Below are 19,968 nucleotides of genomic sequence, written 5' to 3'. Positions count from 1 at the left end.
AACTTAACAAATACATCTTATTTAAATGCAACTTTCCCAAGTTCTCTCACGTGAGAAAACATTGTAAGCATGGAGCTTTCATGCTATTTCACATTGCCTCTCAAGTTAACACAGCTGACTGTGTACAATCAAACAGAACAGACAATCAATTGTTCTTTCAAGTATTGTACTTTAATGTGCCTTTTCTCCAACAACAGAGAGCAACAACATTACCCCAACACAACTCAAACACCACATTAAAGTGTTTGCTCTAGTAGAACAATATACTGAACCACATATTCAAGTAGAACATGCACTGGATTAGGCTACATGGAGTACATAGGCTGATTATCTGAACAACACAAAACTCACTCAGCTCAGAATCACATTAGCTCAGATTAACTACACAAAAGAAATGCATTTGAAAATGATCTGCATTTACTGGACAATGCCAACTAAAGGCACACCTGGGTATACAATTAGGCACTACATAAAATAATAAATAAAATAAATAAAACCAGAAATACAAATTAAAACTGGTCAGGAGGAGACAAAAACTTAAATTAAATAAAGTAATATTTTTTTTCAGTTTTGTACATCATAGTAACACAATCAATGCTCTTCCAGCACCATGTAGAGCACCTGGCTGATTTTTTTTTATTTTTTAAGTTTTGTCCTTCAAAAGTCTTTCAGTTCTCTCCATCACAGCAACAACTGCAGGCAGGCCGGGCCCACCCAGACAATGAACTTTCAGCACCACAGAAAGCACCTGCCGGTGAAACACAAGAATAGAGCACTGTCTTCTTAAAATATAGCACCACACTAGCTCAGTCCTCACAATATTCTAATCTATATCTTAGACAATGTTTATCTTACCTTATATGTTCTTCTTGGCTTTATACTTTTTGCTTGAGCGTGCAGCTTCTAATAAGGCCTTCTGTTTAAGTGCATAGCTGTAGAATTCCTGGCAACTGTATTCAAAGTTGGTCTTGACTTGAATTTCACTCTTGATAAGGAAAACAGAATTGTTTTTCCCGTAGTTTACACCAGCATTATCAGCAGTGTAAGCTGAAATCATGTCCAGTTGCAGGCCATTTTCCTCTAACTTGCTTGTAATCTGGCGGTGTATGGTAGCAGCTGACTCATGGCTATCCTCATAAAAGTCAAGGATCTTGCTTTTCAAACCCAGCTCTGGTGTCCAATATATCTCAAAGACAGTGGGAAGAGTTTTGTAGTGCCATGATTAGATACATCTGAAGCCACTGAAAAAAATGGTGTGTGGACGTTTTTATCACTTGGGAGCTCTTGAACCACTGGCGTTTTTAATTCACTCAAACAACTCTCCACAGAGGCAGGTGCAAACACATCTGTAACTATGGATGTTGCCTTTTTACGATCACATGACATTTTCTTTGCAATCTCAGAGTCTTGAAACATGGTCAATGTTAGCTTATTACCACAGTCTTCTGACCTGTATGGTAGGGAGTGTTTCACAGTGTGGTAAACACTAGTTAGTTCAGCTGCTGTTACCTTATCTGCGTTTGAATCTTGTTTGGGTTTTAGCAGGAACGTATGAATAGACTGGGAAGCCTCCTTTTGAGCAACACGTTTTTTGTGAGTCTCGCATTGTCTGTGTAGTTTCACGTCGTATTCACCTCCGTGTGAAACGGAAAAATGACTCAAGCAAACTTCACACAAAACTTTACCAGACTCGCCTTGCACTGGTTTCACCCAGGGATAGACCGTTTCCCAGTCTTTTTATTGTAGCTGCATTTCCTCTTCTTAGCCGTGCTTTCCTCCATCAGATCAGAACGGCATGCAGCTCTCGTGCTGCATGCCGTTCTGAACTGATTTGCATTGTTTCTTGTTGGTGGGCGTGGGCATTTCCATTCTGTGTCGATCAGCTCTGGGACAATTTTTTGCATTGATTTCGGGTAGCAGGTCGTAAAAACGCTTCAAAACTCTTCCCCGGCTTAACCAGCAGACTTCAGTGTGGTAAAGCATGTCTCCGTGGGCTGATTCTAGCTCGGAGAGAAAGGCTTAGAACTGCCTGTGTTTAAGTCTTTTTGCTCTGATGAAGTTTATGCAGGACACAGCCACCTTCATGGCAGATTCCCACCACATAACTGGTGAATTAGGCAGTGGACTTGTAGTGGGAGGGTGAGACTTCTTTCTGCCATTTCCCTTTTCATGCACCCTACTTTCCCCCTCGACACGCCGATCATACTCGGAGCACTGTCCGTTGTGATGCTGGCCAACTTAGACCAGTCTAGATCCAACTCTTCCATCGTTTGGTGTACTTTACCAAAAATATCCTCCCCTGTTGTGGTAACTGTGAGACTGTGTAGGGCTGCCAACTCCTTGGTCACTTCAAAGTTTGAATTTACTCTCCGAATAAAAATCAGCAGTTGTGCTGTGTCCTGCACGTCATTGCTCTCATCCAATGCCAATGAAGAATACACAAAATCTTTAGCTTTCTCCTTCAGCTGGGCATGTACATTATCCCCCATTTCTTCAATTCGCCTGTTGACTGTAGATGCGGACAGACTCACCGCGTTTAGGACATCTTCCTTGTCCGGACACACCTCTTCCACCGCAGCGCTCCAACTCTTCCTAACAAACTCCCCATCACTGAACGGCTTTCCACAGCGTGCTATCAGTTTAGCTACCTTGAAGCTGGCCTGGACGGACGACAGGTTCATCTGTGTTTGGCTTAGCAATGTGCTCTGTTGGGCAGCTAATCCACATTTTAGCATAGTCACCTTGTCTCTCCGCACTTGGCCCTCAAGCCAGCATACTGCTCTCCGTGGCGGGTTTCATAGTGTTGGCTAATGTTAAATTCTTTGAACACCGCCACTGTATCTTTGCAGATTAGACAAACTGCCTTTTCCTTGCACTGGACAAAAAAATAGTCATCTGTCCACTGCTGTTTGAAAACTCTGCACTCCGAATCTATTTTCCGTTTCCCCAACAGTTTCAGCATTTTGTTGTCTGACGTTCTTCTGTCAGCTCACCTTGCGCCCGCTTGACGCTGGCTCGGTCACGAGCAAAGTCACGTCAGAATATACCATTGTGTGAGCGGGTGAAGATGAGCCACTATTAGCTATAAATAGTTCATATCATAACTATGGTCAATTTTAATTAGAATGCCAACCTTTAAATACGGATATGTTATGATAGGAAAATGCAATTTTTAAAAATTGGTCATGTTTAGAGGGATTGTCTGGGATTGTTAAGTGGGCCACTCCAATTGTTTTGACGGGCCGGGCCGTATTTGGGGGCCCCCGCATTAGAGGGTCATGCCAGCATGCATTCAGAATTCTTAATCACATGTTGGTGATCGGTCGAGGCAGATGGCCGCCCACTTTGAGCCCGGTTCTGCCTGAGGTTTCTTCCCGTTAAAATTGAGTTTTTCCTTGCCACTGTCGCCAAGTGCTGCTCATGTGGGAATGTTGGGTCTCTTTAAAATTAAACCTGAACAGTACGGTTTAGACCTGCTCTATGTGTAAAGTGCCTTGAGATAACTTTGTTGTGATTTGGCGCTATATAAATAAAGATTGACTGATTGATCTTATCCAGTATGCAAGTGCTCATAAGTTTGAGAGAGTGAATTGATCCATAGTCTATGATCAACATGTTAATTTATGTGATTTATAGGACTTTTTCCCTAAAGCCTTTTATTTCAAACTGAATGAGCACATCTTCATTAGGAGCTGTTGGAACTTAAGGCTTCTCTGTTTCTGCCAAACTACAGAGACTCATACATACATGTATGTTGTCTTTAGTAGTGACTGACTTCCCTGCTGGTACAATTCTGAGGATTGTGTCCCTATCAAAGCAGCCAAACAATGGGATCAGGCTGTGATTGAAGGTATCTGAGAAAGTGTAAATGTGAACCCTTTGATCAACATCATAGAAAGACACTTGAGGTCGCACTCACACTAGGCAATCCGTGCCGTGCCCGGGCACTTTTGAGCCCTGTAGCCCGGTTCGTTTGACTAGCGTGATCGCTCCGAAACGGGCCCGGGTACGGTTCAGGAATCAGGCACAGAAAGTCTAAGGGCGCACTCACACTAGGGCCAGTGATTATGTGACTGTCGCCATAGCAACATAGCAAACATATATTTATAACAAAGAAGTACAGTGAAAATCTCATGTTTTACATTTCAAAAATAAGTTTTGTTTTACAAGAAATATAATATAATCACACCTCCAATATTTATAACACTTACAACATTTCCAAGGCACACTTATTCGGTCAATGGTATAAAATTATATCTTCAATTATATAGAAATAAAAATAACTAACATAAATTAAAGGAAAGAATAAAGGGAACCAAACAGGGGGCTATAGTAAATCATGATCAGTTATAAGTGTACAAAATGTTCTAGCATGGGCATTATCAACTTTCTTTATGCATTTATATAACAGAGACATTTCGTGTATGAGTGCATTCCAGATTGGGGGGGGGGTCTTGCAAATTGGCATTTATGTATATAAAATTTGGTTATGAAGATGTTCACGAGAAATTCAATCTTCTTATCCTTCAGAATTAAACCTATCTGGATAGTTTTAAAGGAAAAAGGATCTATATTTATGGATTTGGAGCTCAGTCAGTTGTGCAAAGATTTCCACAGGTTTTGGATCATGTGACAGGAATAATATGTTTCAATATTAGTGGTACATAGGTGACAGTTCTCAACATCAAATTTAAATCTCTTTCTAATAAAATCATTTGAGGGATACATTTCATTTAAAGTTTTAAAGTGTACCTTTTTGTGCTTAGGAAGGATTGGGAATTCAAGGAATTTTGTTCTAATAGCTGATATTAGATTATTCTCTTAGTTTTGAAGAATTAATGTCCTCCTTGGTAACGAAGGGTACATTATATTTACAAAATATTGTCTAAGAAATCTATTATTGCACCCTTTATGCAAAAATGTTTCATTGTCAATATACAAACTCTGTAACTTTGGCGTTGGGGTGTTATCAAGATTGTTACTAATGAAATGAATAAGTGCTTTAGGGATGCATTGAGGTGTCACCTTAATGTAGTTTTTAACTGAGCAGTTTAAATTAACGGAGTGTCTATTTGCACCCCTGGTACAAATAGCCTCGGCCACACAGCTGAGCTATTTGCACCCTAGACGTATAACAACATGAAAACATGGCAGACATTCATCTTCCACGCCAGCAGAAAAGGGCGAATTTAGAAAGGTTTCATCTCTAATGTTTGTTCTAAAGACAGTCAGAAATTATTTGTCGCCAATATCTATCTTCCATATTAGCAAACATATTGGGCTGTCACATTGCTTTGTAGAGACGAAGCGGTGGCGTAACAGGCAGCGTGTCCGTCATTAGTTCAGGAGACTCAGGTTCGAGTCTTTGCAGCAGCAGTTATTTATTGATAATGTTTTCAGCGGAAAAAACTCTGCTACATTTTCACTTAGTAAGTAAATGCATACAACCCGAAAATGTCTGAATTTACAATTTTCAGTTTGTTATATGATGGGAATCAAATTTTGACAGATCTATGGTTGCCATGGATACCAAATACATTTCAGACCTCTGAAGTCTCAGGCCGTGAGACACGCATTTCAAGCTGCTCTCACGCTCACACGCCACACCTGACATTTCTCACGCCGAGAAGTGATAGATCTCACCGGACAGAAATGATTATATGATATACAGAAGAGAACAGCAACATATATTTATCCTGCTGTCCCGGTGGGATACGGGAGTCTTCCGCATATCTCCAGACACTCCCCTCCGACAGCATGCACTCCTGTACTGGGTTGCAAATAGCATACATTGATATTTGCACCAAGACGGGTGCAAATAGAACACTTTGCTATATATACCAGGGTACAAATAGTATCCACTTCTAATTGTACTGGGGTGCAAATAGCCTTTGCCTTATTAAATTGATTTAAATTGAATTAATATCATGACACATCTGGCATGAGAAGTAAAGCAAGCTGAGTATATTTTTCCTGGCCATCTTTTATTTACATTTTTAATGTCCTCTTTGGATAGGTGTGTTTCCTGTATGAAAATTATATTGGACCTCATTTGTTTAATTCTATTTAACACCTGTTTTAATTTTGTCAAGTTGTTTAGTCCGCTTGTATTCCAGCTAGAGATTTCTCAACGGTGAGTCATTAAGCATACCAAAACAATACAATTTTAGGCTCAGTGCACAGGATAATCTCAAACATAATAATGATATGTACTCTTTGTATTCCTTTAGAATACTATGACCCTGACCACAAAGAAATATAATAAAGCAACCCAAAAAAAAAAAAAAAGTCATAGGCACAGGAGAAGAGAATAAATGAGGAATACTGTAAATAACTTCTTCAGGGCTCGGGTCTCGGTGACTCTGATGAAGCTGGATATCCTGGAGATATTTCCGGCCGGATACAGCATCCTGTAGCGGACGTTTAAGGCTCGAAACCGGGTCTTTACTCTGTCAAATAGCCGCTGGCGAGTTTCAGCTGATAGATCAGGATAGAAGCCGACTCTGACCCTGTTTTTTTGCTACCAGGTTTTTGGCTGCTCTTAGTATCTTCTCCCGGTCCTGATAATTAAGAAGTTTCATAACAACCGTTCTGGGTGTCGAGGGTCGGTGCGGATTCACCTGTCCTATCCTGTGCGCCCTTTCGATGACCGGGTTAGGGATGAGGGAGTCTCCCAGCACTTTAGGTAGCCAATTTTCCAGAAAGCTGCACATATTCGGACCTTCCGTTTTTTCAGGAAGGCCAACCAGTCTCAGATTAGAGCGTCTTGCTTGATCCTCTTGGTCTTGGATTTAGTTTTTCAGCATTTCCACCGTGTCTTCCAGCCGTCCAACTTTTTGCTGCAGGGCTGTCACATCCTCCTCAGTTTGCACAATCCTTTCCTCGGCTTCCCCCATTCGTTTGGAGTGTGACAATATATTTTTAATGTTGTTTATCGCTTCCATCATGTTGGCAGATTGCGTGTTTATATCTTCTTTAAGTGCACAGATGGACCCCAGGATGTCGCTGTTTCTTTTTAAACAGGAGTTTTCAGAAAGTTAGCGAGGAGCCAGGTTTAATGCGACCTGTCAGCGCCGAGCCATAACCGGAAGTCCCTTTAACCTCATTTTTAATTGGAATACCTTGAATAGAAATAAAGGGCCCCATCTTGCTGTTATTTAAGGAGCATCATCAAGAGTCCAATATGCTCCTATATAGGCGGGTGTGCTGCACACAGACACTCTGCTTGTTACGCACACGGACGCGCAGCAGCACACAAACATGCAAAACATTACAAATAAAAGGACCACAATGTGAATTCGTATTATGATGTACATCAACATTTTAAAAATACATGTCATATTAGTTAGTCATAATATTTATCAGATTGAATTAATTGTAAAAAAAAATGGAGAGTGCCGCTGCGGACAGTCCTAACAAACTATGAAAGACTATAGCCTCTGAGATGCTGCACAGAGCGCAGTGCCATTACGCACAGCTGCTCACTGTTTATTAAATCAGCTGATGACACCAGGCTGCTGCAGTATAACCACACACACCTCTACACTCAGACTGGTTGTAAAAAAGTATTAGATTAATACAGATGTTTTAACTACAGATGTGCATATACTTTTTCTTGTTGATAAAATCACTAAGTGGCAGCGGAGCGTCTTTCCTCCAGAAGCAGACATGGTTCTGAGACCCATTCTCCACAAAAACACCAGAAACTCAGTCTGTGCTGCATGTTTTGATGTCTCCTCTCGTCAGGTCACCGTGCATGCAGCGGCACCACACAGATAGGGCTGTCGGCATTGGCGAAGCGAAAACCTACTACAACTTCATTAAAAAAGTTAAGCTTCAAGCTGTCGCAACACATTAAATATTATACAGTACATTACAATATGCAAAGTGTTTGCCGTATGCAAGGTGGCGGCAACTTTTATGGCGGGTAAAGCAATCATGCAATATTTTCTCTCCTTTATTACAAACATATTACACACTGGGACCCACTTGACCAAGGGACGTCAGCAGATCTAGACATTCCCACTGGTTATTGCATGGCTATCCGCTTTGTGCGCTCTGGCGTGTCATAAAAAGTTAAAACATTTTTTTCCCGCTCACTCCGCTTTTGCAACTTTCTCCGCCTTTTCCGCCTGGCTCCCAATACAAAGTGAATGACTTCCGCATACTTTGTACGCTTTTGGTCTGAACGCACAGTTATGGCGCTTTTCCACTACACCGTTCCAGCACGACTCGCCTCGGCTCGCCGTGGCGTGGTGTACTTGCTGCTGTATGAGGCTTTCTGTCACACAAAGCAAGAAAATTGAGCCTTATGGCTGTAACTATGGTTGTAACGCTGCTGCTGGTATTTAAAAATGCCGGGTTTGATTCTTGTGTGGGACGGCTCATGACGACAGCGACAACTCTTCTGACCAATCAGTGGCCAGCAGTGTGTCAACGTCACATTTTAGTACCGGCTTGGCTCGCTTGGAACCTCACCAGAGCAGGTACTAAAAAAGGACCAGGTACCAGGTACTTTCCCTAGTGGAAACGCAAAAAGAACCGAGTCGAGGCGAGTCGTGCTGGAACTGTGTAGTGGAAAAGCGCCATTAGTCATGGTACGAATCGCTCTGCAGGAATCGCTATTTGTTTCAACAGAAAATCATAATGGATAAGGCAGATGATGATGGACATTGGGTAGCTTGTGTTCTTGAAATTGATAATGTGTTTTTTATTTTGGTCAATTTATATGGTTATAACAATGATCATAAAAACAGGAACATTTGCTATATCAGATGACAACAGTTATTAAGGAATTAAATGCCAATTTTCCCACTGATTATATCCTTATGGGAGGTGATTTCAATTTGACTCCGGATGAATGGATGGACAGATGGCCAACTAAATTCTTACAAGAACATAACAATCCAATTATTGGGGATTTTATCAATAATAATAATTTGATGGATGTATGGAAAAATCTTAAAAGGGATAAGAGGCAGTTTACTTGGTTTAAACCGAATGGGAAATCCAAATCGAGGATTGACTACTGGTTAGTGTCGAATTCAATTGTAAAGCATGTCACAGAAACCAATATCTCAAATAGCCCCATGAGTGATCACTGTATAATACATTTAAAACTAACTAAAAGTAATAAAACAAACAAATCCAAAGGTTACTGGAAATGTAATGCAAATGTACTAACAAATCAGGAACATTGTAACACTGTCAAAAAAATAATCTTAAATATTAAAAATGAAAAACAAAATAGTTACCTCAATACAGAAGTGAGAATATTTAAAATTCACTATCAGAAAATATTCAATAACCTTCAGCAAACAATTGAATGAGGAAAGAAAAGCAAATTAAACTAAATTGGTTACAGAATTACTCTCATTTTATAGCAAGTTAAATTGGAGTGTAAAGGATAAAAACAAAATCCAGAACCTGCAATCTCTGTTATATGTACTTAATCTCAACAAAGCACAGGGTGCATATATAAGGCCCAGAGCCAAGTAGATTGAGAATGAAGAAAAAAAAAACTTCAGTAATTTAGAAACAAGGAGACAAGAAAGAAATTAAATTTACAGTCTCATAATAAATGGAGAAGAATGCACAGAACCAAAACGCATTGCCAAAGAAGTGATGGAATTTATACACGTCTTCATACTCTGAACAGAATGCAATGCTATTTTTTGATAAAATAGAAAATATGATTCCTATAATTGATGAACATTTTAAAATTATCTGCGAGGATGATTTGAAAATTGAAGAATTTGATAACTTGATTAAAAAAATAGCATCAGATCGTTCACCGGGTCCAGATGGAATAACAGCAAACTTTAACAAATACTTCTGGGAAGAAATTAAGATATTACTATTCCAGACAATAAATGAATGCGTTATCCAAAAGGAACTAATGACAACAATGAAACAAGGCATAATCAAATTAATTCCTAAACCTGGAAAAGATAAAAGACATTTAAGCAATCTGAGACCCATTACCCTACTAAACACAGATTATTAAATCTTCACAACAGTCTTGGCAGAAAGATTAAAATTCGGCATATCCAAAATTATTAGCACAACTCAATCAGGATTTCTCAAAGGGAGATCTATCCACAACAATATCCGCTTGGTTCTTGACCTTATCAATTATGGTCACTTAATCAATGATGATGGCTTTATGTTGATGTTTCTGTTCCTGGACTTCTGTAAAGCATTCAACTCTGTTGAACATGCATTTATTTTGGATACACTTAAACACTTTGGTTTTGGCAACACATTTTTAGATATGATTATCATGCTTCATACAAATATCAACAGCTGTGTCTCCCTCCAGGAAGGCACATGTCCCAGATTTGATGTAAGTAGAGGTATAAGACAAGGATGCAGCATTTCACCTTTTTTATTCATTGAAGTTACTGAATTATGGACTATTCTTATAAAAAAACTAACATTGAGGGATTACACATTAATGAGCAACAATTGATTATAAGTCAGCTAGCTGACGACACAACACTTTTTCTGAAGAACAAATTCCCCTGGCTTTACAAACTTTAGAATTATTTTCCCAAGCCTCTGGTCTGCACTTAAACCTTGATAAATGTGAACTTATGAGCATCCATGATTATCCCCATTCCTCTTTATACAACAAACTAAATCTAAAGACACCAGTGAGAAAAATAATGTTCTTAAAACTTTCGATAAATTAGCGTCCAGATACAATGTTTGACATATCATAGTGACAATGTGTCGCAATGCAATAAATATGAATGTATTTTATTTTATTTTATTTTATTTTATTTTATTTTATTTTATTTTATTTTATTCTATTCTATTTATTTATTTTTTGTCTACTTAGTTACTGTTGTCTTTCCTTTTCCTCTTAGCCCTTTGTTAACTTTGTTATTAAGTACTTTTGGTGGGAATAAGTTACATTGTTCTTGCATAATTGAAAACTTGAAAATAAAGTATTCCAAAAAACTGTCGATAAATGTAAGAAAATACAAAGAGACACTGTTTGGAAGAACATTGCTAACAAAAATGGAAACTATATCCAGGATGATCTAACCTGCTTACTCCCTAGCCATATCCCCTAAAATTATCAAAGAAATCAACAGACAAAATTTTAACTTTATCTGGAAAAACAGGCACCATTACATCAAAAAAGGAGATTTATTCAAAAATTAGGTGGAGTTAAAGCAATACATTTTGAAATTATGAATAGTGTTTTAAAAATGAAATGGCTTCAATCCTTTCTAAAGAATGGTAAGGAAGTGTGGTTTTCATTAACTTAACTTATCTTCAATAGAGTTCTTATTAAAGTGTGACTTTGACATCTCTAAATTACCTGTAAAACTATCGGCCTTCCATCAGCAAGTCCTGCTTTACTGGAAGATGATTTATAAACATAATTTTAGCCCTCACTATGTCCCACTGTGGAACAATAAAATCATTTTAAGTAAAAGAAAATCTTTATTTATGGATGACTGGATGTCGAAAGAAATTTGGTCAATTGTGCACTTGATGGTATTTGCACCCCACTACATTAAATGAGTATTAAATGACTCATTTAATGTAGTGAAATACCATTGCATTTTTGAAGAACAAAGTTATCACATATTGGATAAAGATTAAAGAAAAGGGAAATGAGACACATCAACTGATCTGCAAAACTGTTGGGAATATGAAACATTTTCTGGTAAGGCTTTTGGGTGGGACATTTAGTGAAACATTCAACTATTTCAAAGACAGCACTGTCCAGCAATTAAGGGCAGCATTTCCCTATGATATTTTCACATCCCAAAGTAAATCTTCAAATAGAAAAGAGGAGAGAATGGTCAGATAAAGAATATTTGAAAGGGTTATAATATCTGAACATTTTCACAGACGGGCACACACACATGTAGGCTACATTCCACAGTGTGATAAAGGAATTGTTATGAGAATTTGAAACAGATCATCAGTATACACGACAGAAAGTCCGACTCTGCTACAACAATGTTGTTTCAGCTCAGCCTTCAACTCCATCAACCAAGATAAGCTGGTCAACAAACTGCACGCACTACAGCTGGGAACCCACCTCTATGGATCAGAAATTTCCTCACCAGTCGACTGCATGTTAGTCTGGGAAACCACACATCCTTCACCCCAAGGTTGTGTCTTCAGTCTGTTTCTCTACTCCTTCGACTGCACTCCTTATGCTTATTGAATCCACAACAGCTAGGAATAGATACCAGCTCATGCTGCAGGCTGCAGATAAACTTGCATGTGTGTCGGTGCTAAGGGCTTGAAAATGACTAAATGTAAAAAGACCAACTACGCCACCTGGGAACTAAACCTCGGGAAATATTGATAACTGAAATAAATCAGTGTTACCAATAACCTTAAGCTCAAAACTAAACAAGGCATGCAGACTTATTTACTGAGGGACAGATGTGATTCCAAAATAAATAATTTTATTTTTAAATTACTCAAGACTGGAAAAATAAGCTGAAAGACAAACTAAATTATTAAAACACAATGAGTTAAAAAGTATTATTTTATTACAAAATCAGTTTAAAATATAATTAAAATCTTTTAACACTAAATATAAACCAAACATAAGTGGACTGGGACTAGCAGGCTACAGATGTGTGGTTAGGGGTGCTACCGTACACTCACCAATGCAGTCACAGCAACCTAAACACACTCACAAACAGGTTAAGATTTAGAAGTTATGAGTAGTCGAGGTAAATGTTGGAAAGAAGATGTTATTTTTGTCTTAAGTTAATATTAGGATATACAAGACTTAATGCTACTCTATTGACCATTTAAAAGGCAGTGTCAGATAAATGTGAGACGTTTAACTGCAAGTAAAATGTTGAACATGTAAGCTGTAAGACGTTTAGTGTGGAAAGACTGAAGAGCAGAGTGATACAATTGGGAAGGGAGTGGACCATCAAAGGTCTGTTAGAGGTAGGGGAACAACAAATACAATTTAAAAGGCTATATATTATTATATTATCTATATTATTAAGGGATATATATAACCTAAACATGTTTGACATCTAGAATATAACTTCAGCAAAAAGTTTTTTTTCTCCTTTTTGGAATTTTGTAATTAATGTCATGATTACACACTTCTATCCAGTAGGTGGCGTCATGCACCTTTAACGTTGGTTTGTAGTCAGCCAGGAAATCAAAGAAGAAGAAGACCAATGACAGATGTCAGGGTTCGCACCTCTAGACCTAGACCTCTTTTTCCCACATAAATCAGAAGGTGAGATTCTGCCTTAGTATACCAGTCAACATCCCGCGTTCACCTCTGTATACAGTTCATTGAAGCATGTCGGCATGATGGGGACAGACGGTAAACATCTGTCTGGTCAGTTCCAGAGAGTTCCCCTATGTGAGTCCCAGCTGGACTTCTCTGGTCAGCCGTACTCCGTGTCCGTCCTCAAAGTCGGATACTGTGTCCCTCAGTCCGACGGTACGTTTAGAGCCGACGGGACGATCACCCTCATCACGGGACCCAGAACTATTCTGGTGGACACCGGGGGCCCGTGGGACCGAGACTTTCTCCTGATCACGCTGAAGGAGAGGGGTCTCCTTCCGGGAGATATTAACTTGGTTGTGGGCACTCACGGACATTCAGACCACATCGGGAATCTGAGTCTTTTTCCAACCGCGGTGATAATTGTAGGATATGATATCAGTGAAGGGGACACCTACCGTCCTAACAAGCTTGCAGAAGGACAACCATACTGTGTGGATGAGCATGTAAGTATAGGTCTATACCTGTAATTTAATAGTTTGTGATTCCTCACAGAAAACACACATAAAGGAGAAAGTGTGTTCCAGTTATATTTCAATTAATGATTGGTTCATCTTATTCAAGTAAAATAATAGTCAGGAGCCCAAATGAATACTGAAACAGTTTTTTCTTGCCATAATCATTCCTCCTGTTAATACTGAAGATCCCTTCACAAGTCACATACAATGTAGGCTGATGGGGGCCAAAATCCACAATTAAATGGATTTAAAAGTTGATGCTAATATGAAGCTTCAGCCATCCAAATTAGTCAAATCAAGTCTTCTATGTTTCAATGGGGATTGAATTTGAATTAGTTTTTTTTCTGTGTGTCACTGTGTTCCCCCTGCCCCAGCATTCACTCTGCAGTGGTCAGACATTTTATTTTGTGACATATTCTACAGATATAGACACTGAAACTAAACAGAAAGGTGTAATGTTGCTGGTATGATGTCAGTATGACTACCAACAGATCATTTTCACTCTATTTATGAGTGCGGGTTATGTTAAAATACACAAGACCCCGAAACTTTAGATGAAGATGTTCTTAATTTGTGAACATATTTAGAACACACAGCCTGCATACATGTGTAAACTGTTGGTACACACAGTTTAACCAAATAATTGTATGTATGCATAGTTTGTGAATGAGGCCTATTGCAATGTTATCAGTAATAGTGATAACACAGAAGAAGAAAGACTGACAGGGCTCAGTATGTGTATCATGTGTTCTTCTAGTAAACACAGTCTCCTCTCTCCCACAGGTGTCTATCATTCCCAGTCCTGGCCACACAGGACAAGACATCAGCGTCCAGGTTAGGGGAACTAAAGCAGGCACAGTACTTGTTGCAGGGGATTTATTTGAGTGCTGCTTAGATGAGGAGAGCTGGCAGGACCTTAGTATGAACACTGCAGTGCAGGAAGCCAGCCGCCAGAGGGCGCTGCAGACTGTCGATGTCATCATACCAGGACATGGACTCCCATTTAGAGTGCTCAGGAACTGAAGAAGCGGGTCTGGACATCAGTGACATTAACTGGCGCTGCCTGACAAAACGTCACCATACTGAGAGTCTGACTGGTTTCACTCCTACCAAAGTTTACACATCTTGATGATGAGCACACCATCACACAAAGAAGAGCAATTCTTCAGTTACCTGCTAACTCATGGGGGGGGATTTACAATTTGTAACTGTATATTAAATTTGACTTAAGGTACATCTAGTATCCTCTACATGTACAGGACATGTAGAGGATTGAAATGAACCACGGTGAGGTAGACGGTAATAAAATAAATAATAACAATGATAATAAAGTGGCTGGTGCGGTTTTGTGTGTGTGAGTGTATGTGTGTGTATATGTTGGGAGGGCAGGGGGTGGGGGGGTAGACAGACCAGTTCAGTTTGGGGGGGGATAGACTAGTTCCAGTATTGTGTATAAAAGTAAAATAACACACAGTCCCTTCTGTAGCCCAAAAATTCAAATGTTGTCTTGAAAGGGAATAATAATTTGAGCAAATTAATTCCCCTTAAGTCAGTTTTGGGATTTTGTTATATTACAAAGATCCATATTATTACATATAGATGGTAGAGCTGAATAAAAGTAGCATTTGGTCTCACTCATGCATACAGAATACAATGCAGATTTGGTGTGTATGCATGAGTGCTGATTTTTTTAAATTCCTTTAATCATATACTCATTTATTTATTTGCCATGGATATGTGAATCACATTTAGTAAAAGCAGATCTAGCCCACTTGCATATGTGGTCCTGGATTTAATTAATATCTGATGTCTGGCTGTGTGTTCTGTTCTATTAATCCATTCATTCTTCTATCAGATGTGTAATTGATCACACGTGCAGATTTGGTGATAGATATTTAAACTATTGATAACACTTCTAAAACGGAGTGGAGAGGACGCTGGCGTTGTTTGTTGGCCGCTTCTCCATCCGTGTTCTACAGTTTACAATAGTATAAAATGTCAACTTTACTATTGTCGCTTGCCACCAGCCTTTTTTTTTTTGGATACGTTTTTGTATATTTAGTTTTTGTGTGGATTCTGTGGACTCTGACTGTCTAACTACCTGCAGTGTTTTGAGATCTCCATGAGGGGACGAGGTTCTTCTCCATCCGTGTTTTACAGTTTACAGTACACTGTAAAAAATAAAATAAAAAAAAAATCCTGTCGTTTCTACGAAAAAAACCGGCAGCTGTGGTTGCCAGAGTAACCATCTTTACAGAGCAACCTTTAAAAAAAAAAAAGAAAAAACTAAAAAATTGTATACAATTACATTTCAATCCAATAAATTCAACATTGGATTTCTGCTGAATTAACATGACTAATTAAACCAATTTACATAAAGAATCCATACTGCTTATCCTCTCTAGAGGGGCTGGAGCCAATCCCAGCTGTCATTGGCTGAGAGGCAGAGTAAACCCTGGACAGGTCACCAGTCCACCAGAGACATACATTCATACTCACAGGCAATTTACAATGACCAATTAAGCTAAACTGTTTTAGGTTCCAGAACCGTCATGCTGTGAGGCGACAGTTCAAACCACTACACCACCATGCTGCCTGATATTGATTGTCGTTTATTGTACATAGAATTCTATTTCACTGTAAAATACCAAACAAACAACATTATTTAACCGCAAAAGCCTCACTATAAGATATATAAAATATAAGATATTATAAGATTATAAGACATTTCATGTCGTTTAACAGAATTTTCCCGTAAATTACCCTCAAAATCTACAAATAATGTTATTTTAACACTATCATGTTGTCATTTAAACTGCATTATATATTTTTTGTATTACTGTTTTTCTGTGTTTAAACTACAGTAATAGGTCATTTCTACAAAGAAATGTTTTTTAAACATATTATTCCAGTTATGTTTGGTTTAGTATTTTACAAAATATTATTCTAAGAAGTAAACAATGCTCCATTGTATTTCCATTTACAGGTTTGTGATGTCATTATTTTACAGCACTTCAGTTTTAATTCTATAGACATTTTTTACAGTGTAGTTTAACATCAACTATACTATTGTCATCACTTGCCATCAGCCTCTTGTTGGATATTTTTTGGACATTTTATTTGATTGTTTTTGTGTGGATTATGCAGACTCTGGCTGACTCTCCACCTGCTGTTTGTGATCTCCATGGTAACGGAAGAGTGGCGAGGACGCAGGACTGACCTCCTCTGTCAACCTGTCTGTCCCCACCCACCTCATCACCATGGGAACCTGGACTGTCTCCCTCTCTTCAAATCAATTACATTTGAAAAAAACTAGAGTCAAAGTGTGGGGGGCAATGGAGCTAATTTCACATTAGAAAAAACGTCTAGTCAAGCCAAACTGGAAGGCACTTGTAACTGAGGAGATAAAAAAATAAAACAACTATAAATAAACTATATATTTAAAAAAAAACTATATACAAACAATGTGTTTAAATAACTTTTTGTTATTAATGTATGCATGTAGCTCACATTTAAGTTCAATCTGCACATATATGGCAGCTTAGGACCTCAAAGGACACGCTAATATTCCAAACAAGTATGTAACCTGATTAGTTTCAACTCTCAAAGGTAGATTTTCGGGGGTTTATTGCAATGAAAGCCTAGAAGTTAGAAAATCAAAGGGAAAAAATGATGTTTTGAAAAATAGGTGTGTGTACTGTAACTTTGCTGACTTAAACTAGCAGCTCCTTTGCACTGGGTGTTGCTGGTCACATCTGCAGTCAACGTGTCAAAGGTTGTTTGAGTACAGACCGTCCACTCCCCTCTGCTTATAAATCTGCCAGAGGTTGTAATGTCTAAAATTAGCAGACTGTCAAATCATATCAAGATAACTCTAACACTTCTCCTATCTATTTACACATTTTCTGTTTGCTATGCCATTTGTTCATTTTGTTTTTCAAGCTATTCCTCTATTTCTGCTAGCTTCAAAGGCTCTCATCTATTTAAGGTGATCTATAGCGAAGTGTCCAAATGTACAGACATAACTTCTCAATATTTCTTCTAAAAGTAAAAATTACAGTAAAAGACATGGATGACGTCATTACAGACCGCTTTCACAACAACCCCTCTTCTACTATTCAGTTATAAATATTGATAAGCGTTCCTGTGGTAATAACATTTTACAATACCCTTTGCTAAAGGAAAAGGGTCCAAACTCACACACAGAGAGGCTCACTTTACCTTTGAACTGCTGATAATCGGTTGTTTGAGTCATCCAGGAAAGGAGTGCCTCCTCTCATGCTACACTTCCCATCAATATCATACACAATTTAGTTAACACCATTACTCTTAAAATATGGGAATTATGTGTAGATAACATTTTGCACCATTAATCTTCCTCTTCTTTGTTTTTAATCTAACATCCATCAAAACTGCACAGTTCAACTGTTGAATTGAATGGGATAGTATTACCACAGTCACTACTGTTGGGTTAGGGTTAGGATAGCAGACAAATAAATCCTCTTTTATACTGAAAAATAATCTAAATAGCAATGTGAGTGAACGTATCATTTGTTATCATTGACAATGTCAAAAAGAAGATTTTTTATTTTTTATTGCTGTAATTAATGAAATGACTTCCATGTTCCTATAACCAATCTTTGCAGTCTTATCTCAGCATACTAAAGACCAATGCTTGCTGCCAAACTGGCATTGCGCTCGACACTTGTAGTAACCCCATCCTTGTGGGTGATAGACTTGTATGGCAAAACCCCATCTTGTTTCTCCAGGCTGACCAAACTGTGCCCGATTGGTACAGGCACTTGGAAGGTAGCTCCACTGTCAGGTTTGGCTCCAGAAAGGGGCCTAGCCTCCCTAATCTGGATGAGGTGTCTGTTCTGAAGAAGCTGATCCACAGACTCCTCACCATCAACCAGTTGCATTGTAGACTGTACCAATTCAATTCAATTTTATTTATATAGCGCCAAATCATAACAGATGTTATCTCAAGGCACTTTTCACGGTATCTTTAATTTAAAGAGACCAACATTCCCCCATGAGGAAGCACTTGGCGAGAGCAGCAAGGAAAATCTCCTGAGATCAATAAAGTGTATCAATATATCTATCTAATGTGTTTCTAGCAAATCATTTTTGCTGTTGGAATTTAGTCATATATTAATGTCATTTCTAGAGGCAGGGCTGTCTCAGGGTATGTCCAACAGGGAGGAGACCCCAGAATACACCCAAGTAGAGCTTCAAAGCGTACCACTGAAATGAGGCAACATAAATAATTAACATTTTAATTTGGGGACTGTTGACATTTAAAGGGTCCTAACCTAAGTTACCAAAAATATCAGTGTCTGTTTCTACAGGAGTATAACTTATGTACTACGTCGTCAGCAGAAAATGAAAATTCTGCAGCTCTTTATCTTATTACTAGTATTTATTTGACTTGGAAGGGTGTGAACAACTGCTGTTGGACTTATTCAAGGATTTGAAGACTTAGTTCTTTTGTTTTATTATATTAGCCCTGTTTTATAAATGGATTGATGGATTTGATCATTTTCTGTGCTAATTATGGTAACATGCTGCAATGTCACTTGATATTGCAGCATACAAAGCATACAAAAAACTAAGTTTCCAGGTGTGTCTTATGTGCGTCAGAATACCATCAGAGTGGCAGTGCCAGGCACAAAGAGGAACCATAAAGCGTTAACAACTTCAGTGACTATAAATGTTTTTGCATTTCACCAATAAAACCATAAACTTTAACTGTGACATTGTTGCGTAATATGTTATTAGCTGTTATTAGGGAAATGCTGCATTTGATGACCTTTTGTATGAGGAACTTCAATAAAGGCAAATGAACAAAACATCACAGGTAAGGACTTTGTAGGACTTTTGTTACATGAATTCTTATTAACAAAATGATCCTTTAATTCTTAATGATATGTCCGTGTCTTTAAATATTACTTTTGTATAAAGATTCTGGATGTTCTGTAATTCATATCAGGAGGTAGATAGACCTTCAATCAGTTAATAACCAACAATGATATTAAGTCTGTAGATTATTAATTGGGTATTTTATTAAGTGTAAGTTAATTCTTGATTTTGACCATACAGTAACAAAAAATCTTGTCTATACATACCAGTTTTCCATCTCATGCTCATCCTCAGTAGATGCAAGGAAACTATAAAAGTGACACCAAAGTCTGACATCAATGCAAAAATGGA

At 38.3% G+C, this 19,968-nt stretch overlaps 1 protein-coding gene across 1 annotated transcript; it reads left to right on the top strand.

Annotated features, from left to right (window-relative positions):
• The first annotated feature begins 13,196 nt into the window (after positions 1-13,196).
• mblac1 (metallo-beta-lactamase domain containing 1) lies at positions 13,197-15,017 on the top strand. The gene is made up of 2 exons (XM_062445063.1): positions 13,197-13,743; positions 14,539-15,017. The coding sequence occupies exons 1-2, from the start codon at positions 13,318-13,320 to the stop codon at positions 14,776-14,778; spliced, it is 666 nt and encodes a 221-aa protein (XP_062301047.1). The 5' UTR covers positions 13,197-13,317; the 3' UTR covers positions 14,779-15,017.
• The last annotated feature ends 4,951 nt before the right edge of the window (positions 15,018-19,968 follow it).

This window comes from Scomber scombrus, chromosome 23 (assembly GCF_963691925.1).
Source record: "Scomber scombrus chromosome 23, fScoSco1.1, whole genome shotgun sequence".
In the NCBI taxonomy this organism is placed as follows: Eukaryota; Metazoa; Chordata; class Actinopteri; order Scombriformes; family Scombridae; genus Scomber; species Scomber scombrus.
This window is presented reverse-complemented; position numbering and strand designations above follow the sequence as displayed.

Excerpts from the sequence above, each read along its gene's own strand:
- mblac1 (XM_062445063.1), top strand. The coding sequence starts at position 13,318 with ATGATGGGGACAGACGGTAAACATCTGTCTGGTCAGTTCCAGAGAGTT. Across the intron at positions 13,744-14,538 it reads CATACTGTGTGGATGAGCAT|GTGTCTATCATTCCCAGTCC; the intron begins GTAAGTATAGGT and ends TCTCTCCCACAG.